Below are 26622 nucleotides of genomic sequence, written 5' to 3'. Positions count from 1 at the left end.
CAGAATCAACCCTACCACACACGAACAATACTATTTATATGATCTTGGGTGCAAGCTTTGGATTCATATGCAGGCTGTCAGCCAATCGTGGCTCAGTGTTCCCGTGCAAGACTTTGGATTCGTGTCCCCACGCCACCCAGCCAACATCTGACCCCAACAAACTCTTAAGCCGCGTGGAACCGCTGCACTTAAAATAAATTATTGAAAACGTCTGTCTTTTTAAAGGCCGTTTTGCCTCAAAGCAGCACTCCATTACTGGAGACAATCGATAGCTCGCCGCGAAGTGCCCAGGAGTTGGAAAGTGGCCTTCCACAGCCCCACTCTCAACGTGCCCTTGACCCGCAAAGGGAAGTAACAGAAACAGCAACAGCAGTGGTGGCTTCACGTGGGTTTATTATATTGTTTTACACACTCACTGTTAGCCTAAGGACCGACGAGTTACACACTCTTTAAAAGAAAAAAAAAGAGATTTGGCAAACGGTATTTACATAAAAATCAGAGGTTGGATTGAGAAACTTCCACAGAGAGAGCGGTCCCAAAATTAAGCCCTTTAAATAGGGCTCGACATTCATGAAAAATAAAGATTCAACATTTTCTTCGATAATTCTCAATAAAATAAAACGTCAGGGTCTCGAGGGGCTTAAAGATCGCCCCCATTACACCCCTCCCACCCCTTTGGATCCACCACTGAAGGAGGCGGGGGGGGGTCACGATTTTTCCATAAAGTCCACCGTGTGCGACGTCGCAATGTCGGATTTGGTCCGCCACCGACACAAGGTGCAGTCGCTCAACTAGATTGTCACAAGTTTGTTGCCGGCCGCACGGTAGCCAGGGGCACAAAAGTAATCTGGTAAGAAGGCACGTTCACGAATGGCTGGCTACCTTACAAAACTATTTGGAAATTGAGCAAATTCAGCACCAGGGAACGCGCATGGGTTCAGCCTCTGGGTCACAATCTTCAGGTGAAGAAGCCAGGTTCTCGAGCGATGCTCTCTCACCAATGACTGCATGGACATCGTAGCGAGCTAAATGTGGCCCACGTACTTAATTTGTCCCTTTTTAAAAGTGAAGGATTTTTTTTTCTTTCAGATCTCAAGAAATACACGGAGACAGTGAACAAACTGCGCCGAGGAGCCCCGCAAGAAATGTGTTCGTCTTGAAGAAAGACACCGATTCAAGTCACAGCAGCAGCAGCAACTCAGTGGCGTATCGTTCCGAGGCGAGGGTCTGCCAAACTAACAAGAGGAGGTTCATAAGAGGTTTGTTTGGGTGAGATCGCGTTAATATAAATGTGGTGTCGTTAAACCCGCCACCACCCGACACAGCCAATTAGTAATGTTTGTCACGTAAACAGGAAGTTCTTTCCCCGATTTCTAACGACTTCACTTTCAGTTTACCTACAATAAGCAGATGCAACAATGGAATGTAGAGATAACATTTCGCGATAACGTGAATCGAGTGGTCACGAAGGCCTCATTTCGCTACAGGCAGCCAGCACCGTTGGTCTGCAAGCAACACAGCCAATCGGCTCGAGAAATGTTTACATCGCTTGAGACGAAAACACTTCGCGAGAGAGACAGCTGACGAGACGCGCACTGCACTCAAATCTTTGCGGCGGCGTATTCCGTCCAGCATCACCACGTGGCATCTCAAATACCTGCAGTGGATTGGCTGTGCCGCGTCCTCTCTCGTTCCCACTGCAGCAATGACGACACCGCAATTCACGCGTCACTCCACAGATCGTCACTTCAACGACACTTTGCGTGCCACGTACGAACTTATAAAATGAGCAACGTTCAGGATGTACCGGCGGCTTAAGAACGCACAGCAATCGGACAGTTGAAAACGTTCCAACATGTTTAATAAGGACGCAAAGTGCTGACATCTTGATTTTTTTTAAAGAAAAAAAAGGTTTAAAATGACAAAATCTTCACATTTCATTTTTTTTGATGGTTTACACGCAGATCTCCCTCTCGCGTTAGTTTATGTAAATGTGTACTTGTGCCCAATAAAATACAATATTTTGTAAACAAGGACAGTAAAATACACCAAGAATGGTGTAGGTTTGCAAGTGTGCACCGAGACGCGCTCAAACAACAAAAATGATCGTTCCACCGAGAACTCTGTTAAAACGACAAGTCCATCGTGTCTCTGTGGAAGGCCGAGATCAAGGGTCATGGTTTTACACACAAACACTCCACACCACTGCCAGTCGCAGCGTGGTCCCACACCATCTCCAATTCCACTTCCCTGGGCCACGAATAAAAACCCTAACAAATGAATGAGTTGAGATTTAATGTTTTACGTTTCAAAACCAGATATGGATTGTACGAGCGATGGCATTGTAATTTAAAGTCCTTCCCCTATGTTACACCGGGCTGCAAACAAACAAATGCCAAGAGTAACGCCACGCTCCTCTCGAGAATCTTTGCAGGGCACAGTACGCGGATCTCACAGCGGTCCAGCAACAGAGAACGCATTCAATAAAGTAACCAACATTTATCCTCGAGACCACCACGTGTCGCAAAACGTCTTCTCCATCCCGGTGTCTCACGGCAGATTCCGCTGCAGCTCAGGCAGCAGCCACGCGGGCAGCTCGCTGTGCGGTTAAGGCCCGTTCGGTAAACACTTTTAGACTGGAACAGGGTTCCGGTGGACGAGGTCGAATGGGTTTATCAAGCCCCCCCCCCGCCCCAACTCCCCTCCTTACAAGTGGCTAAAGAGCAGCGTTTTGTAGCCACGCTGTTACCGCAAACACATCAAGCGAGAAAACGCATTCCTCCGATCAGCACGATTGGCTACGTACGATGTGAAAGAAGTTCAACGTAGTACAATCAGCACGACCTTCCCATCGAGGACTGGCCTCGGATCAAGCCCACGTGACTGGCACGGTGCTCATGTCCGAAAAGCGAAGACAAACGATCAAGTATTGCTTTCTGTACAAAGCACTCTTAGGATTACTTGCACTCTACAAGTACAGCCCTTTTGTTAACTTCACTGCGGGACGAGGGCCTACACACTCCATGTGGGTAGCGAGAGTTATGTGACCATACTTCACCTTGCCGGTCACTGAAGGTTGAAGGCAAGGAGCCATAGCTGTTGGGAGCACAGTACTGTAAACAATGGATTTGGTTCTAAACTGCCTTTTTCAACAATGTAGCCAACAACACCTGCTATTGAGTATGGTGGTCAGAGATCAAAACACTATCAAGGCTCAATTCTGCTAAGCTTTTGAAGTCCAAAGTTTCGGTGCATTCTAAGCGTTTGAAAATGACATCGGCACCATATTCAAAAGTGCGTAACACCATTTTCCTCCCCCTTTCCCTACGCAACTTTATTTTGATTTTAAATTTTCTTTAACGCGATCACGCGACTGCTGCGCCAGTCTTTATTGGTCAGGCGGTCGCATTAAATCCTCTTCTTGGTCTGCGTGCAGCACCGGACACTTTAATTGGCGTGCGGATGGCCCCCGCTGTAGGCTGCACGCAAGCTCTGTGGCGACATCAAGGCTGCGAGAGAAACGCTGCAGCGCGTTGCGAGCACGCCCGAACATCGCGACGCCACAAGGATCCAGAAAACACGTTTCAAAACGCCTTAGGGTGCAACTCGGATATTCCAGCCTCCCTGTTCACATTGAGGGCTCATCCATTCAGGGCCCTTACGTCCTGTGTATCCTAGCTTCAAGAGACACCGCTTCCTTCTCTCAGCCCTAGCGCGAACACACACGTGGGTCAGTTTAACGTGCACCGTGTATCTGGCACAGACAAGAACGCAAGACAGAGCCAATCAAAATCCACGCCGGTGTTTCTATTAAGACAACTCGTCAACATGAGTTTGTCACGAGTCAGGTCCCTAGCAGTTGCAAGTGGAGTGGGAACATTTGGAAGTTTCCCCGAGCCAGATCTTCACTGCAATGATGGGGGTGGTTTCGTTTTTTATTGCTTAAAAAAATTGGTGTAAAAGTTCAGCACTGCTCCAGTCAATGCCTTCTCAAGGCCCTAGATGGCTCGGTCGCAACTCGGCAAAAGAACAAGAATGTTCTTGTTGAAAGCCTTGGCAATGTCGCCAAGCCAAGGTGTGTTTGGCAAAACCGCCACGTGTGTGCACCCCCCACAGGCCTTGAGAGAAGGGACACCGTCATCGGAAGACCAGGACAACAACTGGCTGCATTTGCAGGCAGAAACGTGATTCCCGGGTACGCAGCACAGACACAAACGCAGCGAGATGCAGATATGACAGGTCGCAGGACTCTTAAAACTAGTTTCTCTTTACTGCTTTTGTAAATAACATAAAAATCATTAATCTGAACACGAAACTATAAACAATCAAGAGTCCGCTTTCCTTGCTGTAAATTCATGACCGATTTAAAACACAGGTTGTTAAATAAACACATTCAGAAGGTAATTATGCGTCTGGCTGAATGAGATGACCGGCCGGCATCGTCACCTTGCCATGCCCTGCGTGGGATGCAAAGACAGGCCACAGCATCGGTCATGAAAGCAAGACGGTCTCAACTAAATCGGCACTTTGACTACGCCAACAAAATCGACGCTCGGCAGCACGTTTCTAGGACACACAGCATAGCACGGACTTTAACTCGTGTTGCTGAGTTCATAGGTCATTGTGCTAACCGCTGTCCCACCGTTATCACCCCACAGTCATTAGGAGCAATATAAATTAATGCAAATAAGGTCCCAAGTAATTCCCTGCGTCCCACATAAAAAGACAATGTACAACTGGTGTATAAATAACACCATGCATTTATGGTCTTTAAATATATTTATATATTTTAAGATTCATGGCACAGGGTTAAACATGTTCAATCAATAAGACGCAACAAAAATTATTTAAAAGAAATGAATTCTGGTCCCTTGGTATTTAAAAAGGGGGCAGCCGCTGCTTTGCGGATGAGAATTAAGGCCTAGACGGCAGCAAAGTCGATTTGTACGTAGAGCTGCCTCACTCCAGCCTGGAACACACGCACACACACACACACGCGCGCACACACACACACACACGCGCGCACACACACACACGCACACACACGCGCATACGCGCGCGCGCACACGCACACACACGTGCACACACACACGTGCACACACACACGTGCACACACACACGTGCACACACACACGCGCACACACAAACACAAACAAGTCAACCACACGGCAATTCGCGAGTTTACACGTGCAGCTGCGCCTCGGTTATCGGGCTGCGCCATCAACCGTGAGATCCGAGTTTGATTCCCAGCACGGTTTATGGCAATGGCCCTGTCCAACAAAGCAGAGAAGGGTCATTGCGTTAAGTGCCCTATTAGATATTTTTTCCTCTTAAGGGCAGTGTTATTGACGAATGTGTCGAGGTAACTTTTCATAATAAGGATTGGGTTTTATTGTAGTTCTGTTTCCGTTGAGCACCTGGATTTACTCCGGCCACATTCACGCAGGAGCCGTGGTGCAGTCAGGTGAGCGAGTGAGCGAGCGAGTGAGTGAATGAGTGAGCGAGCGCACCTGCGTGAAGATGCTGTGAGTCTGGCTCAGCAGCCACCTGGCGTTGGCGTCCGGCGCCACGTGGAGCTTGACGGTGCCAACGAACACGTCGCTGCACAGCGTCCAGAAGTGAGGCTCGGTGATGCTGTACACGCCTTGCAGCTGCTGCACCTGCACCACACAAAGATCCCCCGCATAACCTTTAACAGACTGTTGGGGCAAGTGCTGATAGCAAGCACCTGTGAAGGCCGGAATGGCACACGAGGGGGCGAGTGGCCAGCACCACGCTCGGTGACCTTCGTCTCCCCAGTGGCGGTGTTTACACATCAAACCAGGTACTCTATATTAGAGGCCGAGTCGACCTAGGAGAGGCCCAGGACTGGTTCGAATAATCGTCACTAGTGTTGGCCGTGAGCGGGAATCGAACCCAGGTTGCAGGGTTTGTGGCGCATTGCGCTAATCGTTGCATTACCCCGCTCCCCACACACACATGGTCACGTGTACAATCATAACAAATTACTCAATGGGGATAACACAGAGCTGCAAATAGCGCCCCCTACTGCAGACTAATGCCCACTTGCAGGCCAGGTGCTGAGTCACCATCTGCCACACGGGGACAGCGGCCACTGGGATAGCTCTTTGAATGTTTGAGATGAGATGCAAGTTGCCTGTCGGGTGTAAAGCGCTCCGAGATGTCCAGGGCATGAATGAGGGTGCTCAAAAAATAATTATTTTACAGTGTGCCATCCTAATGGACACTCTTCGTGCCGAGTAACCAGGTTAGAAATTGACGTTGGTTCAGTCACTGCTCGCCACCCATGTCAGCTACTGCTGGGGGCCAAACTCATGTGGCCGGGGTTCGGAGCGCGGTGCATGCTCACCACCGCGCCGCTTCGTCAGCCGATATTATGTTTGTCAGTCATCGGCAAATGAAGTGTTCTCCTGACTTCCTGAATATGCAGCAGGTCAAGGGACGTGCCAACAGCAGGAAAATTACTCATTGGTTTTTTCGGTAAAGTCACGTATGTAGAAATACAATAAAATTATATTAAAACAAAAAACAATCACGACGTTTCGATCACAACGCAAGCGATCTTCATCAGGTGTCAAGAACAAATCACGGAGGTAAATACAACGAGAAGATGAGAGACGAGAATTCAACAAACCTGAAAAAACATGTGAAGCACATCCAGACAGGCCAACAACACAGTTAGACACTTCCTGGCGGACCACGAATTTCAGAAGAGTGTTAAATTTCGTGTTCAACCTTTGGATTGCACATACCAGCATAGATAAAATAAAAAATACGAGGTACACGGTCAGTAGAAATACATATACAAGTCCACCAAGAGGTAAGGAGGGAGGAAAGGCGGACAGGGAGGCAGAGAGAGAGGGGGGGGGGCGGAGGGATGAACAGAAGCTTAAATAGGAAATGCGGTTGGAGGGGGGGAGGGGCCAGAGCGAGAGCGGCAGCTCAAACACGCACATCTTACACATACAAAACGGAAGCTCAAAAAAGGACCACCTCTTGTAAATACAAAACGGTAGCTCAAAAAATGACCACCTCTTGTAAATACAAAACGGCAGCTCAAAAAGGGCACATCTTACACAATTACAACAGTAACTTCCCCGTAGAAGTGTGATAATAAAGTATTAAAGCTTTCGTGACTGCATAAAATTACATTTCGATTTAAAGCTTTCGTGACTGCAAGGATTCATCTTCTTTGGTTCTTTCGGTAAAGTCACGTAGAATGAGAATAAAATAATAAATTGATAAAATAAATTGATCAAATAAATGTATTATTTTATTCTCATTCTACGTGACTTTACCAAAAGAACCAAAGAAGATGCATAAAATTACTCATTGGTTTTTTCGGTAAAGTCACGTATGTAGAAAAGGACCACAAGAGGTGGTCCTTTTTTGAGCTGCCGTTTTGTATGTGTAAGATGTGCGTGTTTGAGCTGCCGCTCTCGCTCTGGCCCCTCCCCCCCTCCAACTGTATTTACCGAAAAAACCAATGAGTAATTTTATGTAGTCATGAAAGCTTTAATACTTTATTAGCAGGAAAAGTCTTTGAAGCTTAGAGACTTATGTTTGATATCTTCTCTGCGCCAGCGGACACCGTTTGCCCAGCTGGAGATTCTCAGTGGCTGGGAGCAACGTAGGCTTACACGCTCACGCACGCGCGGTCACGCACGCGCGGTCACGCACGCGCGGTCACGCACGCGCGGTCACGCACGCGCGGTCACGCGCGGTCACGCGCGGTCACGCACGCACGGTCACGCACGGTCACGCACGCACGGTCACGCACGGTCACGCACGCACGGTCACGCACGGTCACGCGCGTGCTCGACTGGCGGATCGCAGAGCGAACGTCGAAGCGTTCAGCCGCCACCGCGAACACACGGGCGTGATAAACGATGTTCCTCCTCGGTTCCAGCTGGGGACTTGAAGCGCATCTCAAGCGTAGGGAACTGATGAAGAGGTTACGGCGTGGGGGCGGAGGAGAGCGAGAGGCGCTCGTGGGTGCAGGTGGGAGGAGGAGGGGCGGCCGTAGTGGTGGAGGAGCAAGCGGAGTGGGGGGGGGGGTCTTACCCTCTGGTAGCACTGAGGCAGCACAGGCTCCAGGCTGGGCGGCGTTCTTTGCATCAAGATGCCGATTGAATCTCGCAGGAGAGGAATGACACTGCAACACGTACACACACACACAAGTAAAACAGTGGTACGTCCGCCTGTTATTCTGTTGAGACTGCCGAGGGCTATTTGCTACCAAGTTTGACAGTGAAACACTGCAGTGTGGAGAGGTCACCGCTAACCACGCCGGCCAACACCAGCGGCGACGATGGAATGCAGCACGAGGAACTCGCTCGTTTCAGCAGCGCCCCAGTCTACGAGGGGCACCGGCAGAGGCGCGGAGCGGCTGGCGTGGCCCTGGCGCAAGGGGAGGGGCCCCCTCAGACCCCCCCCTCAGAGCCCCCCTCAGGGCCCCCCCCCCGCCCCACCCGCGCCACTCAGTGGCGACGCCGCTGGGCAGGGGCACGAGAGTTTGATCCCAATGGCAGTGCCACCCACAACCCTCACTTTTTGCCAGGACGATCCAGAAATAAATAAATATCCAGCAACGTTCCAACAACAATGTGCCAGGAACTGAAAGCAAAAATCTGAATTGCTTCCAAGTTGATAAATGCCTTGCGCGATGTACGGCACGAAGCCAACAGCACAACAGGAATACAAGCAGCAGCAGCAGAAGAAGTTAAAAAGATTGTAGTGTGTGCACAATGCTGATAAAATCAAATGTATAAATAAACCGAGTGTAGTTTTGATGGAGGGCGCGTCGGCCGAGCGTGGGCGAGGTGCGGAGGAGGCCGCGGGCCACGCTCGCTCTGCGCTCGCCGTGCCGTCGTCAACAAAGCTCCACGCTCTTTCGAGGAAAGCGGCGGTGGTCGCGTGCACCGGCTTCGACCGCAGCGGGAGTTTCTCACACACTCGCACACGACGACCACGGGTGAATCACCACAGGCACGCGAGGGTGGAGCGGCCGCTGCAGTGCGCTCCCACGAGCCCCGGTAAACCACCACCTGCCACCGCCACCGCTGGGCACGCCGGTGTCCTGGGCAGGGGCCGGCAAAGTGGGACGGCTCCTGCCCAGGACGTCACTGGGAGGAGTTGACCTTGGCAAAAGTCCTGAGGTCGATATCTTGATGGCGTAAACGTTATTATTCTGACCATGATAGCAGGCCACGACGACGAAGATCTCAAACCATGACCATCGCAGACGTCAAAGCCAGCAAGGGGAGTCAAAAGGCAGCAGAAAACACAACCGGAGGGCCGTAACAGCATGAGCAAAAAACTAGCAGAGCGGCGTACCAGTGTGAAAAATACCGACAACCGCCAGCTCAAATTGCTTGGTGACACTGCATTTGCTTGTGCACCACTGGCTAGTCACAACTTCAAAAAACTCTCAACGCATTAATCAATAACACTGTGGTCTTTAAAATAACGAGTAAATAATACATGACGTTTCAGGCAGCACAAGAGGTGGGGGGGGAGGTGGGCAATCCACGTCTCGGTCCCCTCACTGTGTGCCGTGAAGAAGGCCCATTGCCCGAAACGTCGCATCATCCACCTTTTCTTTTTAAGGCCAGTGTCAAACGTTAAGTCTGCTGGGGCCAGCTGAGCGATCGCCCATGAACCGTGTTTGGGCGTCCAGTTTGCAGCAATACAGTAGACCACGAAATAGCACAAATGAGTTCTTGTTCACTGCAAGTTCCTTCCGTGATTTTCACAGGTTCATGCCGAGAGATTTGAATTGTGGTAAAACCTTCAACGTCACGGTGGCTTGTCCCACACCCTCCCTGTGAGTCACTCGGTCCGTTCTCTCAGCAGCTGGCGCAATAACATTCACTTTTTATTTCCCAAAAAAAACGACTTTTAAATAAACAGCATAAGCTTGTTAAAACGCTTTTCCTTTCCAGAAATAATTTGACGGCAGAGCTGCCTTGTATTGCCACGCAGCAGCAGCAGCAGCTTACTTTGGGGGATATGTTTCAATGTAAATTCGGAACGGTGTTTAAAGGTCAAGAAATAATTTCCATGTTATACTGCAGCGCGAAACCAAGCTATGCACACCAAGGTTGGCAAGTGTCAACTTGGGCACCGACCATGACAGTACGAGGCCATGTAAATATAAACCACCTTCCCTCGACCATCACATTCCCTTGGTTTCCAGTCTACAGGAGACAATGACGTTTAAGAGGCTCTCACCGGTGTAGAGTTCATGGCCATTATTTGACCATACTTCACCACGCTGGTCGGTGCGGGGTGGTGAAAGGGGGAGCTCGCCATCGGTCCACAGATGTCACTCGCCACAGATGTCGGCTGTGACCGGGAATTCAACTCGGGTGGCCGGGTTCATAGTGCGGTGAACTAACCGCTGCACCACCGCTCCCCTCCTGGTTCGCGAAGCGACGTTCGATCGTTTGCATACGCGCTTGTGCCGCATCGTGGAAACAAACCCGCGCTAAATGTTTACCAGCAATGGTAGGGAGACGACCGTCGTGCATAATGAAGGGGGCAAATACAAAGATATTGCTCCCAATATCTTAAGCAATACAAGCAGGTGTACGCAGAATCAAACGCACGGTGCCGGCAGTGAAAACCATTCGGTTAATTAAACGTGCACATTTCCATCGCTCGTGGTCTACGGGGTCACCCACAAGCAGTAGCCGCACCAAAACCAAAATCTAACAACTGTTGGGTACAGAACGCCGACGGCTTCGACCGTAGCCCCGTAAAAGAGAATCGTGCAGGCAACGCCGGGGTACACATGGCGCCATCGGGAAGCCAAGCGTCAGCCATCGAGACCAGAACATCGTTCCGATCCGAGCCTACGGGGGAAACACCGGGCAGCAACGCGCCACGCGGCGTCACGGGATGCACCTTCTCCAGGGAAGCACGGCGACATTGGGACCGGGTTGGAGCGGAATGCGACGCCTGTGACGGGATATCACACCGTCACGGACACCGGTGGGAAAGTCATCCACAAGGCCGAGGAGCCACATCAGGGTGGGGGGGTCCAGTCTCGTACTCGGCACGAGACTTACAAACACAAGCTCGTTTAGTAAGTTCCCAACGGGGAATTTAGTAACACGGAGCGCCAGGGGTGCTCTAGACGTCTCTTACCTGTGCCACCACAGCGATGTCACTCAAGGGCTAGAACGAAGTAACCGGCCAAAACCTTAAACGTGTGGTGCATGATGCTGAGCAGGGCGGTGACGATGGGTGAACTACATGCAGACAACATTAGCGCGGTCACGGGGTGACAAGGCAGCATCACTGGCGATAATTACTCGGTAAAATGTACTTCTTGCATAGGATAATTTACAAGTTGGCGATTGAACTGACAGCATCACCTCATTGCACACACAAGATCTTGGCTCAAGCTCCGATAGCAGCCCAGGATTAGGAGTCAGAACGTGGAGCGCATTAATGTGATGCTGCTTGACAGAAGCACAGATTAACTCCCCACGCCACACCCAACAGGGGGTGCAGTTGACTGAACAATGGCGCATCTGCTCTGCTCTGCAGGGTCGGGCAGACTGGCGAACTCCGAGGAGGCGAAGAGCAATAGGGGTGGGAGGGCGTGGGGGCGGCACCTGACGCAGATGAGTGCGGCGATGATCATGGAGCAGATGGGGTCGGCGATCATGAGGCCGTAGTTCTGCATCAGCAGCGTGGAGATGATCACCCCGATGCTGCCCACAGTGTCCGCCACAATATGCAGGAACACACCTGCAAAACACAAAGATCCCCCGTATAGAATTAACAGATTGTTGGGGCAAGTGCTGTTAGTGAGGAGCACCTATGAAGGCGGACACGGCACAAGAGGAGGTGGGTAGCCAGCACCGCGCCCGGCTGCTTTTGTCTCTCTAGTGGCGATGTTTACACACCGCATCGGATTATAATTTGAGGCCGAGTCGATCTAGTGAAGGCCCAGGACCGGTTCAGATAATTATTACTGGTGTTGGCCGTGAACGGGAATCGAACTTGGGCCGCTGGGTTTGTAGCGCAGCGCGCTAACCACTACACCATCGCTCCCCACACACACGTAATCACACACACATACCACAGATCCCCCGATACAGCCTACAGACTGTTGGGGCCAGTGCTGTCAGCACTTTAAAAAGGTGTGTGCGGCGCACAACACAGTGGTGTGGCCAGCACCACTCCCGGACACATTCGTCTCCCCAGTGCTGATGTTTACACAAAGCACCACATACTCAATTATGGCCGGGTTGACCTCGGGGAGGCCCAGGGAGAGATTCTGATTCCAATTACCACCGAAGCCAGCCGGGTTCGTAGCAGCAGGGCGTGAACCACTGTGACGTCACCACTAACCCCACCGCCCACACGTGGACACGAGCACAGCGGTGCGCGTGCGCCCTCTGGTGGTGTCCAGGGTGAAGCCTCGGGCCGAGGCCACCACCGCCACACGTACCCTGCAGGATCTGCTTATTGGAGCCAGTGGAGATGGACGGCTCCTCCTCTTCATGACCTGCGACAGACCAACGCGTTACACGACTGTCGACGAACGCGGTTGTGCTGCACAGCTGACCGCACCAGCGCGGTGGCGAGATATTATCTGCCTTGCCTGGTATGCACCAGGTCGTGGGTTCGATCCCAACCCTGACGCCTGTATAATTGCAGTTTGCATCTTCTCCCCGTGGTGGCATGGATTTTTCTCCGCGTCCTCCGGTTTTAACCTCCACATTTAGAAACATGCACTTAGAGTATTTTGCTGTTATAAATTTCCACGTGATAAGCCACTTAGTTGAGTTAACATTTGTAGCCAGTTCGCTTCTGAAAAAGAGTTATAAAGCTCAGTGGGCCGTACCTAGCAAGATAAAAAAGTAGCAAGTAGTTTTTTTTTAAGTAGCACAGCGTGTGCTGTCCGTGCGTTGCTCTGGCAGTGGGCGTTCACCCACGACGTTGTGGGAACTGGGCTCGAAGACGATTATAAATAAGCTCGTTTTAAATAGTTACAAATGGTAAAATTACGTATTTTCCAGACAGGCGTTAGGGTTAGGCATCGTATAATGTCAGGCGTGACAAAAAAAATAAGCCGCTGCAAGATTCGGGGTTGGAATGTAAATGTCACCGAGCATCGTATACGTCATGCGCAGGTAAACACTGCTGTGCTACAAGCGGGAGGTCACCCATCCAAGCGCCGAGTGGGACCGGCCCCTGCTGGGCTTTAGAGTCGTGACCAGGTCAGGCAGCCGTGGCTCTGTTGTTCGTACCCAAAACGTTACAATCTGCTTTCGTATACTCTATAAAGCAGTGCTGAAATACAAAGTAAACAACTGACAAGATTACGGACCAAGGCTTAAAGCATACGCGCTCTATTGAATTAAGTCATATACCGCATGCCAAACAAACTAAGATAGAAAAGTGGCCAGGACTTGTTATTTAAACAGAGGAATTTAAATACACACAGAAAAAGATTTTCCAGACCCAGAGAAGAGGAAGATATGTATGTACGTTGAACTTCTTTTGCACCGTACGTAGCCAACCAATGTAATCGGATGTGCGAGAATGGGGAAGTGACCTCCCACGAAGACACCAATGATGGTGGTAGCATCAAGAAACAGGCACGGAGCAGAAATAAAATGTGAGCAAGCGTAATAGCAGGAAGGACACCGAATGAAGCATCACGCTCTTGCGTATGGCAACCTCAGATAAGTCTTAGGTCGAGATTAGCTAGAGAATGGCTTCAGCTGGTTTGCGTTCCCACAATCTGGTTGCCATTTCCACATTCCACACCGGGCACGCTCTCTGAATTTCCGCTCGCGAGGGCCCATCTGTCGCGAGAGACGTGCAGAGTCGATTCTCAATGCGAACATTTCACGCGAGCGTAGCGAGACGTGGAATTTGCGCTGCGTGCCAACTGATCACGAGGGGAACTACGACACAGGAACCGCGTGGTCGGCGAGCTCCAGTGGCGGGCCAAGCGGGCGGCAGCAGCAGGGGCAACGCAGATCCCAAAACTTCAAGGCAAGGGATCGTCGGCATCCCCCATCGAGTAAACGGCTGCGCGAGAGTTCAAGGAAGCGGCGGAGTTGCCGCGAAGCCCCGACTCACCGTGGTGGCCGTGGCACGAGCCTTGGCCGTGCGAGTGGCCGTGCGAATGCTTGTCGCCGTTGTGCTGCGCGTGGCTGTGCCCGTGTCCTTTACGGAGCAGAGAAACGACACGGACATTATCAACACCCACCACCGGGTCTGTCGCCATTATTCAGTTCTGTCAACAAAACATTAGCGCCAAGAACCTCCATCGAGCATCACAACTTCGGATGCCCGTTGTGAGCACAGCCCTTAGTTTCCTAGTGAAGCTACAAACGAATCTCAAGACTCTTTCAGGAGGATCGTTGATGACTACATGACCTTTACAACAAGTTCAAGAGCTCATCGGGACCGAGGGAGGACCTGGGATTAATGAGAGCTGAATGTAAAATAATAAACACCAATGTAAAAAAAAACTACGCAAAAAACGTGAAAAGAATATTCGAACAACTCCATGGAATGTGGCATCTTGAAAAGTAATTAACATTAGAAAAGCAAACCAACGTTTTTCCAATTTCTCTTTGGCTAATTTGTTTATGGGAGGAAACTGGGAGTACCCAGAGAAAACAGTTGCAAGCAACACGACGTACTAAACCTCCGCTGAGCTGGCGACCTACTTCCTGTACCGTCACCTGCTGGATCGCAGAAAAAACACAGCAGCAGCAGCCACTCGCTCGCTGCTTGCCCCAAATACGGCAGCCACGCCAGGCATCGGCCGATGGGTTCAACACCCAGTTCAATCGCCTGGCGTCTCATTCCATGGCAGAAAGCCTGCACTCCGCAAAAGGCTTTAGTCAATGCAGTAATCCCGTACGATCCACTGGGTCTTGTTAACAATAACTACAGCTCAATGTCCAGCTTGTAAATCCAGTGGCTGGTCTCGGGGGCGCTCGCAGTGGACACGAGGTCACGATGCGCTCCGGCGATTGTGCGGGTTCGCCGAACTTGCACCAGGGCAACTTTTATTTTCCATTTGTGGAAAAGGTGGCTGCAGCGTATAAGTTGCCGCGGCTGAGAGTTTCCACGTGGAGCCAGCAGACCCAGGTTTTTAGTTGGGTGCCAATCGTCACAATGACAAAAGACAAAATCCTCTCGACAGCGTCACCATTCATCCCCGTCTCACGGCACCGCCCTCCGACTCCCGAACCTCCCTGCTCCCCCCCGCCCACGGTGATCACCGTCCTCACGGGCGCCTTCTCTCCGTCACCACTCCGTCGGCAACCCCGCCCGTCACAGCGTTTCGCGCAAAACTCGACAGAAAGAATCGAAAGCGAACGGACGTGTGGACACGGCCGTGCGGGCGCGGGGGGCTCCACCACGCACCTCCGTGGGAGTGGCCGTGCCCGCCGTGCTGGAACGCGAAGATTCCGACGAGGTTGACGAAGAAACCCAGCACGGAGACGGTGAGGAGGCGGTCGTGGTGAACCTCCGGCGGTTCTACGGCTCGCTGCCGGAGCCGGCGGGGGAGGGGGAGGGAATCTCAAAATGAACGCCGGCAACGATTCCCGACCGCAGACGATTGCTTGCGTTGCGATCGAAACGTTGTGATATTTGTATTATTTTTCCATCTACGTGGCTTTACCGAAAGACCCCCAGAATATGGTGAAAGAACGTTCTGGATCACACGAATCTACTCTAAAGGGCAGAAAGAGCCCAACGTATCCTACAAATGTAACTTTTTTGAAAATATATAACAAGCAGTAATCTGCTGGCGAGCCCAACAATGTCAAAACCAGACCAGATAATGGCTGTTGGATTACGTGCAGCGCACATACAAATGGAAAGTAAAAATGAGATTCTCACAGACACGACACAGATGCATCGCGAGCACAAGGACCACCAACGATCCGACGCATCGTCACGCCCCCAACAAAGCGCTTACCTCAATGCCCTCGGAGAATATGAAGAAAGCTGTGAAGATCAGAAAGAGGCCGTTGACAAAGCCAGCCATCACTTCTGCCCTGACGTACCTGCAAACGGGGCGGACACAGAACACACGGCGGCTTAGAGCGAGAGTTGCGATTGCACCGGCGAGTTCACGGCTACGTGTAGAGCTCGGGCTGTGGTGTTGAGGGTACAGATAGGAGTAATAGTTATAAAATCGCGGGTGTGAACAGAAGAGCTGGGGCCTTGCTCGTGGTTGAGATCAGTGCTACGGCTAAGGGTAGGGGAAGGCGTCACGGGTGGCACTTTCACGCTTGAGGCTGCTCGCGGGCGCCCTGGCGGCCGGCGTACCCATAGGAGAAGGCGTCGTTGGAGTGCCACCGCGAGATGACGGACGCCGCCAGCCCCGCCAGCAGGGCCGTGCAGTCGAAGAACATGTGGAACGAGTCCGAGATGAGCCCCAGGCTGGTTGGGGGAAGGGAAGGAAGGGGGGGAAGGGGCGTGGGCGCACACGGGAAAGACGTAAACGCACACACCGAGCCTCCGGGGACGTCCGGATGTCGGTGTCACTTGGATGAAAGAGCGGGGATTGGCACAGTTGCCGACTACGCGGTGGCCTTCAGGTAAAGGTCTCGGATTATTTGGCTGCGTGCGTGGCAGGATGCAGGGGTCGCCCTGTTTTTCATCCCAGCTGCTCATTCTAAAGATGCACTAGACCTAGAACTTTGATAAATTATCTTAAGCCCCCTGGCATCTCCGTGATATCTTGAGTTACAGTGAGGGAAAGAAGTATTTGATCCCCTGCTGATTTTGTACGTTTGCCCACTGACAAAGAAATGATGAGTCTATAATTTTAATAGTAGGTATATTTGAACAGTGAGAGACAGAATAACAACAAAAAAATCCAGAAAAACGCATGTCAAAATGTTATAAATTGATTTGCATTTTAATGAGGGAAACAAGTATTTGACCCCTCTGCAAAACATGACTTAGTACTTGGTTGCAAAACCCTTGTTGGCAATCACAGAGGTCAGACGTTTCATGTAGTTGGCCACCAGGTTTGCACACATCTCAGGAGGGATTTTGTCCCACTCCTCTTTGCAGATCTTCTCCAAGTCATTAAGGTTTCGAGGCTGACGTTTGAAAACTCGAACCTTCAGCTCCCTCCACAGATTTTCTATGGGATTAAGGTCTGGAGACTGGCTAGGCCACTCCAGGACCTTAATGTGCTTCTTCTTGAGCCACTCCTTTGTTGCCTTGGCCGTGTGTTGTGGGTCATTGTCATGCTGGAATACCCATACACGACCTATTTTCAATGCCCTAGCTGAGGGAAGGAGGTTCTCACCCAAGATTTGACGGTACATGGCCCCGTCCATCGTCCCTTTGATGCAGTGAAGTTGTCCTGTCCCCTGAGCAGAAAAACACCCCCAAAGCATAATGTTTCCACCTCCATGTTTGACGGTGGGGTTGGTGTTCTTGGGGTCATCGGCAGCATTCCTCCTCCTCCAAACACAGCGAGTTGAGTTGATGCCAAAGAGCTCTATTTTGGTCTCATCTGACCACAACACTTTCACCAAGTAGTCCTCTGAATCATTCAGATGTTCATTGGCAAACTTCAGACAGGCATGTATATGTGCTTTCTTGAGCAGGGGAACCTTGCGGGCGCTGCAGGATTTCAGTCCTTCACGGCGTAGTGTGTTACCACCAATTGTTTTCTTGGTGACTATGGTCCCAGCTGCCTTGAAATCATTGACAAGATCCTCCCGTGTAGTTCTGGGCTGATTCCTCCCCGTTCTCATGATCATTGCAACTCCACGAGGTGAGATCTTGCATGGAGCCCCAGGCCGAGGGAGATTGACAGTTCTTTTGTGTTTCTTCCATTTGCGAATAATCGCACCAACTGTTGTCACCTTTCGATTTAAAGCTTTCGTGACTGCAAGGATTCATCTTCTTTGGTTCTTTCGGTAAAGTCACGTATTTTATTCTCATTCTACGTGACTCTACCGAAAGAACCAAAGAAGATGTTGTCACCTTCTCACCAAGCTGCTTGGCAATGGTCTTGTAGCCCATTCCAGCCTTGTGCAGGTCTACAATCTTGTCCCTGACATCCTTGGAGAGCTCTTTGGTCTTGGCCATGGTGGAGAGTTTGGAATCTGATTGATTGATTGCTTCTGTGGACAGGTGTCTTTTATACAGGTAACAAGCTGAGATTAGGAGCACTCCCTTTAAGAGTGTGCTCCTAATCTCAGCTCGTTACCTGTAGAAAAGACACCTGAGAGCCAGAAACCTTTCTGATTGAGAGGGGGTTAAATACTTATTTCCCTCATTAAAATGCAAATCAATTTTAACATTTTTGACACGCGTTTTTCTGGATTTTGTTGTTGTTATTCTGTCTCTCACTGTCCAAATAAACCTACCATTAAAATTATAGACTGATCATTTATTTGTCAGTGGGCAAACGTACAAAATCAGCAGGGGATCAAATACATTTTCCCCTCACTGTACTACTAAGTTAACACCCGTTTCGTGCCAAAATATTTTCCTATATTTGGTAATCGTGTTTTACAGACTTTTTTACATTAATTTGGACAGGTCTTTATGCAGATGAGTTCTTAGGGTCAGTTTTCAAAAGTCTTTATTGGCTCAGGACAACCCACGGAAACAAGCACTGCCCAAGCGCTTACTTCACTGGCAGACGCAGACTTTTTTAGGCTTCACATTTTGAAAACATTTTGAAAACACCACAAATAAATCTGTCTAAGCAAGCTCACTTTGGATGCCGTAGTTTCGTTGGCTAAATCCACAGCAAATGCCACAAACACAAGCCAGGTCCTGGAGCATATGCTGACTAGCAACTGCAATGGGGCAACATGACATCAACATTATATTTTGATTTAAAGCTTTCGTGACTGCAGGAATTGATATTCTTGGTTCTTTCGGTAAAGTCATGTAGAAGGCAAACAATAAAATTGTATTGTTTCCCTTCTACGTGAATATCAACATAATAATCGTGTTTTCGTGTTTGTCAAAGTAATATTTTACTCCAAGGTTTCCATCGGATCTTTTATCAATTTTACCTAAAAATTTAATTTTAATAATATTGCCATGTGTTTATCCCACAGTGTCAATGTAGCCAATTACTTTTAAGAGGTTCCTGCAATGGAATGTTTGGTAAATTCAAATAAAAAGGGGTGGACACTGGCATACGAGAGGATAATGCTCAAAGTTTTCCCGATGGGTTTTTGAACTCCCTTCCTGGCCAACCACCTCCGTGCCAACTCACAACTCAACAGGGTTGTATGTTTACACCAATTCCAATGCTCAAAAAACGAAGTAACAAACAGACTCCGTAGGAATCCGGCGAAAGTCTCCCTCATCACCGCATGCTGCCAATGTATTTCTAGATTATCCAAGCTGATTTTTTGTAATCAATTTGGAAGTTGTGATTTTTCCCCCCACCATACCAACAAAAGAAGGATTTGCTAACATTCATGAGCGATAAACAACAGTGCGGGAAAGTTATAAACTTTACCATCATGGGCTGCTCCTGCTGGACTTCAACATCACTCAGCACTGTGGTCACATTCTGCATCTCAAAGCTCTTGCTTCACTCCCAAACGCACGTGACCTCTGTGCATGCCAGTGTTCCAAGTGTACCACAATTCAAGGCTCAAGCTAATGTAATGCATTATCAAATGATAGACGATGCAAAAGGTCTCAATCTGACAAACAAAAAGGAGGGCAAACGCGTAGAGAATGCCGAAGACAACATGTCAACACAAGGCAACATTAAGCAGACGCTCCAAACTGCACAATACGAACATTACATCGATGAAGGGGGGTGTCAGAGCAATTTGCGCAAATTTAAAGCCGACGGCATCATTGGACGCCGTAATTACCCCACGCGCCGCCTTCCACTCGAGGGAGGCCTCCGAGCGCCGTTTAAAACGCACTCGAGAGCACGCGGTAAAATGGTCCAAAGCAGAGCCCGCAACACCGCGGTGGATCTGTCGCAATATTAACGGCGCTACAGCAGCGCGTCCTAAGTGGGCCACGCCGCCGGGACAAATTCTGTCGGTCGTGAGCACAGAAGGCCGTAACGCGCGCGGGCACCTTGCGGTTCGACTGTGAAAGCGCCGTGTTCAACGCGTGTTCAACACGTTGTCGCACGCTATGGGGGCCGGCCCGTCTCTCGGGAGGGGACCGACGGCACAAACTCAGCTCACGGGACAGGGAACATAAAACTGCAACTTGACACGCGGGTCGCATGTTGACGATACGTCAAAATAAAGGTGTGTTGTGTTGTGACAAGTATTGTGATACTGTATTGCAATTCGAAAACACGAGCCGCTACATTTGAATTCCAGGCGACCGCAACATTGTGTGATCCTAAAGAATGTATTCATTCATGCGATATCTCAATGAGGTTAATTTGTTTTGCAATCGTCGCTGCATGACAACTTTGTCTGCTTTGAGAATTATGGGAGATGCTCACGACTGGGATATATGTTACAACACTGGCGCACATTATTTTACTCTTGTCAATGCTGTCAGGGGAACTGTCATGTCTACGTTATAATGAAAAACACAGTTTGATAATTCTCAACAGCCACCAATGGGCAGCTGCACAAACTTCTTCATATAAATGATGGAATAAAATGCCATTTCTGTACAGTATTCACCAAAAGGAGGAAGATTATGGGAAAGTTTTTAAAAAAAACATCAACAGAGCTGCAACCAGATAGCTGGCTGAACCAATTCCTCTTATCTGGATGAATCATAGCAAGCTGGCAAACTACTGCATCAAGCCTGCATTAAACAGTCATACGTAGAACAATACATATGGCTGGATTTTATCTGGCCATTCGTTGGTTGTTAAGGGCTCTCTACTTAAACTACATCATCTCAGGATGATTTCTCACGCTGCAACTATCCATTCCACATTCCTCCATGTGGAAACACACCAGCCATGCAGCCAGCCCATCAAACCAGTTCCACTGTAAAGCTGTAATTAGTGTTTAATTAAGCTCTGCTTTTATCGACCACAACAATCCCACATGATTACAACATGCCGTGTTTGGCCTTGGGCGGCACAAGTTTGTGCCCCAAGCACACACCTAATCAAGGCATAATCTCTCTGAAAATTGGTTTAGTTGACGTCACTGGCTGACCCTAACCGCAGCAACGGTGAAACTTAAATTACATAAAATAAACAGGCCAGACCCTAATTAGGTTCAAAATGTGACAGTGATGAGGATTTGCTTGCCTAAACATCTGACAAGCGTGGAAGAGTTGCCCAAATACCCTTCAGATGTTTGCAGGACTGCACAATGACTTTTTCGAGTAAAGAGGGTCAAGGTGTAGCCCTGAAATTCTTGCTCTCGCCAATGCTAGCGGAAGGCCCTCCGGTAGACGGAGCTCTAGAGAGCCCTGCTGGAGGGTATTTTGCCTCCTCTTCCACACTGGACAGTCGTCTTGGAAAAGGTAGGAGTACCCACACTTTTCCCTTACCACACACGACCTACCGATCGCCTGTGGTGTATGAATGTATGTTGATCGGTGGGCAGGGGCATTGCATGAAAGTTGCCCATGGCTTCAACTGCTGTGCCAGGAGGTTGAACCGGTGACCTCTGGATTGATCGTCTAAGTGTGCTGGCCAATAAACCATGGCAACATTGGGATTTCGGTCTAAGTGACTGAAAAATACATTTGTAGATAGGAGATATGCAAGAGGTGATTTATATATGAAGAGTTTGTCAAATGAGCTACACCAATGGGGTATGTGTTCATAATGCAATGGCGCATCACTTGCTCGGAGTGAATTGGGACTGATTTTAGATATTTACACCTCAAAGATTAAATGGGCATGTGCGAGGGATGTAACGACTCATGACGGTATATCGTCCGTACAAACGCAATGGTTAGTCAGTACAAATGAGACAGTTCAATGTATGGCCTCAAATTGAATCTAATACTCATGATACACGTATTCAATAATGCGTCTCAGAGTAACGCTTTCACTACCTCGACTTCGTATTGACGAATAATAAAATTGGGCAGAGATAATATCCAGTTGGAGAGAATATTTACCGAGTGGCAGGCAAAGAAGAGGACAGAGCGTGGGAGACACAAAAACGATGATGAAATTGCACGGCGTGGAGTGAGTGAATGGTTGTAAACCCAGTCCCCAGTGCAATGCCTCCCAGTGATGCGAAGCTTGAACCTGCGACCAGCTGTCGGCAACGTGGCACGGCGTGGGGTCGTGGGCTCAACGCCAGTGTTTACAAAGCACTCACTCGCTGCCCCTGCAATTCTATAAATTGTTACAAATCAGCATGGCGTTTCAATACACGAATTGGTATTGTTTTTTGTACCGGACTCATCACGCGCAAGATGCATGTTGAACTTCTAATCCAGCATTGCTGGATTAATGCACACACAGGTATCGTGAGCTCACAAAATATACATTAATCAATACATCGTGGATGGAGCGGTGGTGCAATGGTGAGCGAACTGCGTTTTAAACTTAACAATCCAAGTTCGATTCCCAGCCACGGCTGAAGCGATATCTGAACCGACCAATCCCACCCTTGGCACTGGTTAAAGAATGCACAACAATCACACAGCGATACGAGTTTAAATCCTAACCTAAGCTAACAATGGGTGGCAAGTTATATCTGACTAGATCCTGCCAAACGCCGCTTTCACAGACCTGCACGTACCAGCGTGGTGAAGTATGGTTTAAAAAAAAAAACAAAGCCTCACACGGCAGACAAGGCTTGGGGGGGGGGCTTTCATCCAGCAGTGTTTTGCCAAACTGGCGTCGTACTAAACAAGAGACGAATTGTTCCAACTCCCCATCCACCTCCCGCACCCTGGCACACCGAGGCCAAGCCGCGAACACAACGACACCACAGCAGCGGTCTGCGGTGTCTCACATCCGGCGAGCCGGGCGCGTATGTCGCAACACGTTCGGTCGCCCCCCCTTCTGCGGTGCATCACAACACAGTCGTACCTGTTGCTCCATATCCCGTAGAGGAGCTCAACGAACGCGAAGGAGAGATTGAGCAGGAGAAAGAAGAACAGGTTGCGGGAGATTTGGTCCGCGAGAATGGACCTGTTGGGGTGAGGGGGGGGGCACAGAGCGAGCATTGGTGGATACCCCAGAACATTCGTAAGAGGTTTTTTTTTTAAAGTTAGATCGCGTAAGTATAAATGTGTCGAAACCCTCCACCACCCGACACGGCCAATTAGTAAGGGATTTGTCACGTAAACAAGACGCCAAATAGGGGCTACTTCAGCCCACCGGTGCGTTGAGGGGTGAATCCACAACATTTAACCCCAGAAAAACCCTCTAGTATGAATATTGGTCACGTGTTAAAGACAGATAATGGCAACGTGAATAGGCGCGTGGTGGGGGTCGCATCAAAACAACAACAACAACACAAACAACAACCACCTTGAACAACCAAGCGCTCGGTTGCTCTTAAGCAGGCGGACACAGCCACCAAGATGCTCGTAGTGCAACGGGGGGTCTCTTGGTTGCGTTACCTACGTCTTAAGATTTTATGAAAGGCGTTACACAAGCCGTACATACAGGACTGTTATTATTGTTGTGTCACTATCACTTTCTGCACCTCGCTTTGTATCTTCCCCTTTCCACATTCACAACAAGCACGCACGACACATCCAAACGTCATACACAATTAAAACTCAACAAAACTTAGAGCCTTGCACGACCCACACACACGCCACAAGAATCCCACAATCACATCGACAGGACAGGACGCGCGAACCACAACGTCAAACACGACGGACACGGACACAACCACCCGTACACAGCTCACACACACCAAACCCAAACACGTTCAAACACTACTCACACTAACGTCAAACACCTCACACGTCCATACACACCACACATTACAATAACCCCACACGTCACAAGAACAACACCTCTCACACACACACCACAAACACCCCACACGTCACACGAACCACAAACACACCGCACACACACCACAGGAACCCCACACACAACAACCCATTCACACAACTCCCACAGTTCGCCGCCGTCCCAACTCGGCCTGGGCGCGGCCACCAGCGGAGGGACCAAGCGAGACGCAGCCGGCCGGCCGGCCGGGGCGTGGGGGAGGCCCCCCACAGGCGCGGGCCCAGCCGAGTCGCCCGCCCGCCCGCCCGTCCGGAGCGCCGCGCCGAGCCCCCTCACCGGAACCAGCCGGCGAGGCGGTGAGCGAGCCGGGCCCGCCGAGGCTTCGCGTCTCCGTCCCGCACCGACACGGGCAGCAGCAGCATGTCGCCTGCCGCCTGTCGCCTGCCGCCGCCGTGGGGGGGGCAGATCGACGACACGTGCGGCGCGACACTTCCGGGATGCCGCAGCCACTTCCGCCTACGAAGCCGCGGTTATTTAATTATTTAGGCGTCACGCGCGCCCACAAATAAATAAATAATCCGCGGGCGCGCCACGTGACCGGCCGCCGGCGGCCACGTGGCGGCAGCGTGGTGGTGGCTCGCCGGGCGGTGTCGCTGTGGGCGAGTGGAGGTTCATAGTTCCATAGTTCATTGATTTGGTATAGCCCTGTGAGCCATTCGGCTCTTGAATCGGGTGCAACCGCAACAAACAAAAAACATGAACAAGAAAACATCTTAAAGTGATTATGTGACTGTGCAAACAGAAAATACAGGAAAAAAATATCAAAATATTCCTGAAATAGCACCGTACACCAACGCTGTGTGCAAAAATCCCAGTGGGATGCAAGTCAAATAACAACAACCACAAGACAACTTAGATTAAGGCCATCAGCCGCCGATCCCGCGCGGTGTTCGCCGGTGTTTGTGGAAGCCCCCACCACGCACTCACGGGACGATGCTGATGAGACACGGAATGCCGAAACCTGTACAGTGATGAACTGATTTAACGTGTCGGGTGGTGGCGGGTTTAAACGACGGATTTATATTTACGCGATCTAACCCAAAATCATTTTATTGTTGAATGCTGCTGAGTATGCACGGCCAGAACAGTGTGGCTGATAGGATGTGTAAAACATGTTTTATGTATGTGAAACCAGTATCGCTGGTTTTTTAAAAGTGTGATTTGTTTTAAAAGCCGACTTTAAACAGTCCGATTTGCATGCACGTTTTTTTATATATACTGTCGGCGATGTTATGAGTAAGAGGGCAATGCATAAACATCCATGGTTGTATTTTCGTGCAGCTTGATCCCCGCCTACGGCTGGCGACGTTTCGGGTAATGGCCCTTTTTCATAGCACATAGGTCAGATATAGCGGATACGATTTGGAGATTGCACTTACACCATGGGGCCTGATTAGAATTTACAGATGAAACTTTAAAATTGCCATATATATGTTGAACTTCTATCGCACCGTATGTAACCAACCGTGCTACTATGAAGTTACCTTTCAGCTGAGTAAGAGACAAACTCTTAAATAAAACATGTACAGTATTGGCAAATAAATGTTTATGAAGATACTATGTTGCCTGCATGATTTGTAAATGTGTATGAAAATACTATACAATGTTGCCTGAATTATGGGTGGCCCTATTCTTAGCTCTTTCGGTAAAGTAACGTTGAAGGGAAACAATAAAATCAAATATATATAAAACAATAAAAATTCTCACGACGTTTCGACAATAACACAAACGGTCGTCATCAGGTGTGTCGGTTTGCATAAATGTATTTATTTTTAAACGGTGTATTTATTTGTTTAGAAAAGGACTAGGCCATCTAAATAAACTGCCAAATCGCTGCGCGTGGCGCTGACGTTTTTTTATTATAAACAAATAAATACACCGTTTAAAAATAAATACATTTATGCAAACCGACACACCTGATGACGACCGTGTGTGTTATGGTCGAAACGTCGTGATAATTTTTTATTGTTTTATATATTTTATTGTTTCCCTTCAACGTGACTTTACCGAAAGAGCTAATATGAATTACTGCAGTCACGAAAGCTTTAAATCAAAATTTATGGGTGGCCCTGTTGCAGTCGTGTAGCCCAAACCAACAGCAGAATTCACCTCGCAATGGATTATTTTGGCCCAATGATCACAATTCAGGTATAGCGTTAATAACAAAATTCCGAATTCCATCAAAGCTTTGCGATACCTGCTTAGCCATCCGGTAGTGGCTCGAATCCCACCTGCACGAGCCAGCTCCTCACGACCCGCACAATAACACGGGGAAACCTTCATCCAGCCGAGCATTGTGGGTGGCCTTTGTAAATACATGCCATGTGATGATGCGACGTGGATTGACAAAAGGGATTTGTATATATCCATTGTTTCATAGAATTGTTGGGATTCTGCCTCAGGATTCAATTTTAACGGTTCAAAAGTCGACATTGTGAATGTCAGCGACTCTTAATGGCTGCAGAAGAGTACGGCGAATTGGGGCGACTGCCTGGGCACCGAATTTTGGGGGGCCCAGCGCTTGTACGTCACAGTGTAAGATGTAACACTTCCGGTTTAGTTTCAAGGCGTGGGGGGGGGGGCACTGTGAGTTGCCCCAGGCCCCACACCCCCCACCCCTGTATGGACGGCCCTGGTTGCAGGGTGCGACACAAATACAGCTTTATAATAGGCAA

General features: G+C 49.6%; 1 protein-coding gene across 2 annotated transcripts; it reads right to left on the bottom strand.

The window, feature by feature from the left end:
- Window positions 1-375: 375 nt before the first annotated feature.
- Window positions 376-26450, bottom strand: SLC30A7 (solute carrier family 30 member 7). Of its 2 annotated transcripts, XM_076071797.1 has the most exons (12): window positions 26145-26450; window positions 24224-24403; window positions 23009-23110; window positions 16345-16458; window positions 15992-16079; window positions 15433-15556; window positions 14131-14217; window positions 12488-12544; window positions 11646-11781; window positions 8086-8176; window positions 5511-5660; window positions 376-4969 (listed from the first exon to the last, which is right to left on the bottom strand). In XM_076071797.1, exons 1-12 carry the CDS (start codon window positions 26378-26380, stop codon window positions 4922-4924), a joined length of 1413 nt encoding a protein of 470 aa, XP_075927912.1. In that variant the 5' UTR covers window positions 26381-26450; the 3' UTR covers window positions 376-4921. The 2 variants fall into 2 exon arrangements, with proteins under 2 accessions (XP_075927912.1, XP_032821811.2); XM_032965920.2 differs by lacking the exon at window positions 26145-26450 and having other exon boundaries at window positions 24224-24410.
- Window positions 26451-26622: the final 172 nt, after the last annotated feature.

The sequence above is a fragment of the Petromyzon marinus genome, chromosome 35, assembly GCF_048934315.1.
Source record: "Petromyzon marinus isolate PM22_M1 ecotype Great Lakes invasive population chromosome 35, UKy_Petmar_22M1.pri1.0, whole genome shotgun sequence".
Classification (NCBI taxonomy): Eukaryota; Metazoa; Chordata; class Hyperoartia; order Petromyzontiformes; family Petromyzontidae; genus Petromyzon; species Petromyzon marinus.
The sequence above is the reverse complement of the archived record's forward strand: the minus strand, read 5'-3'. Positions and strand labels throughout refer to the sequence as shown.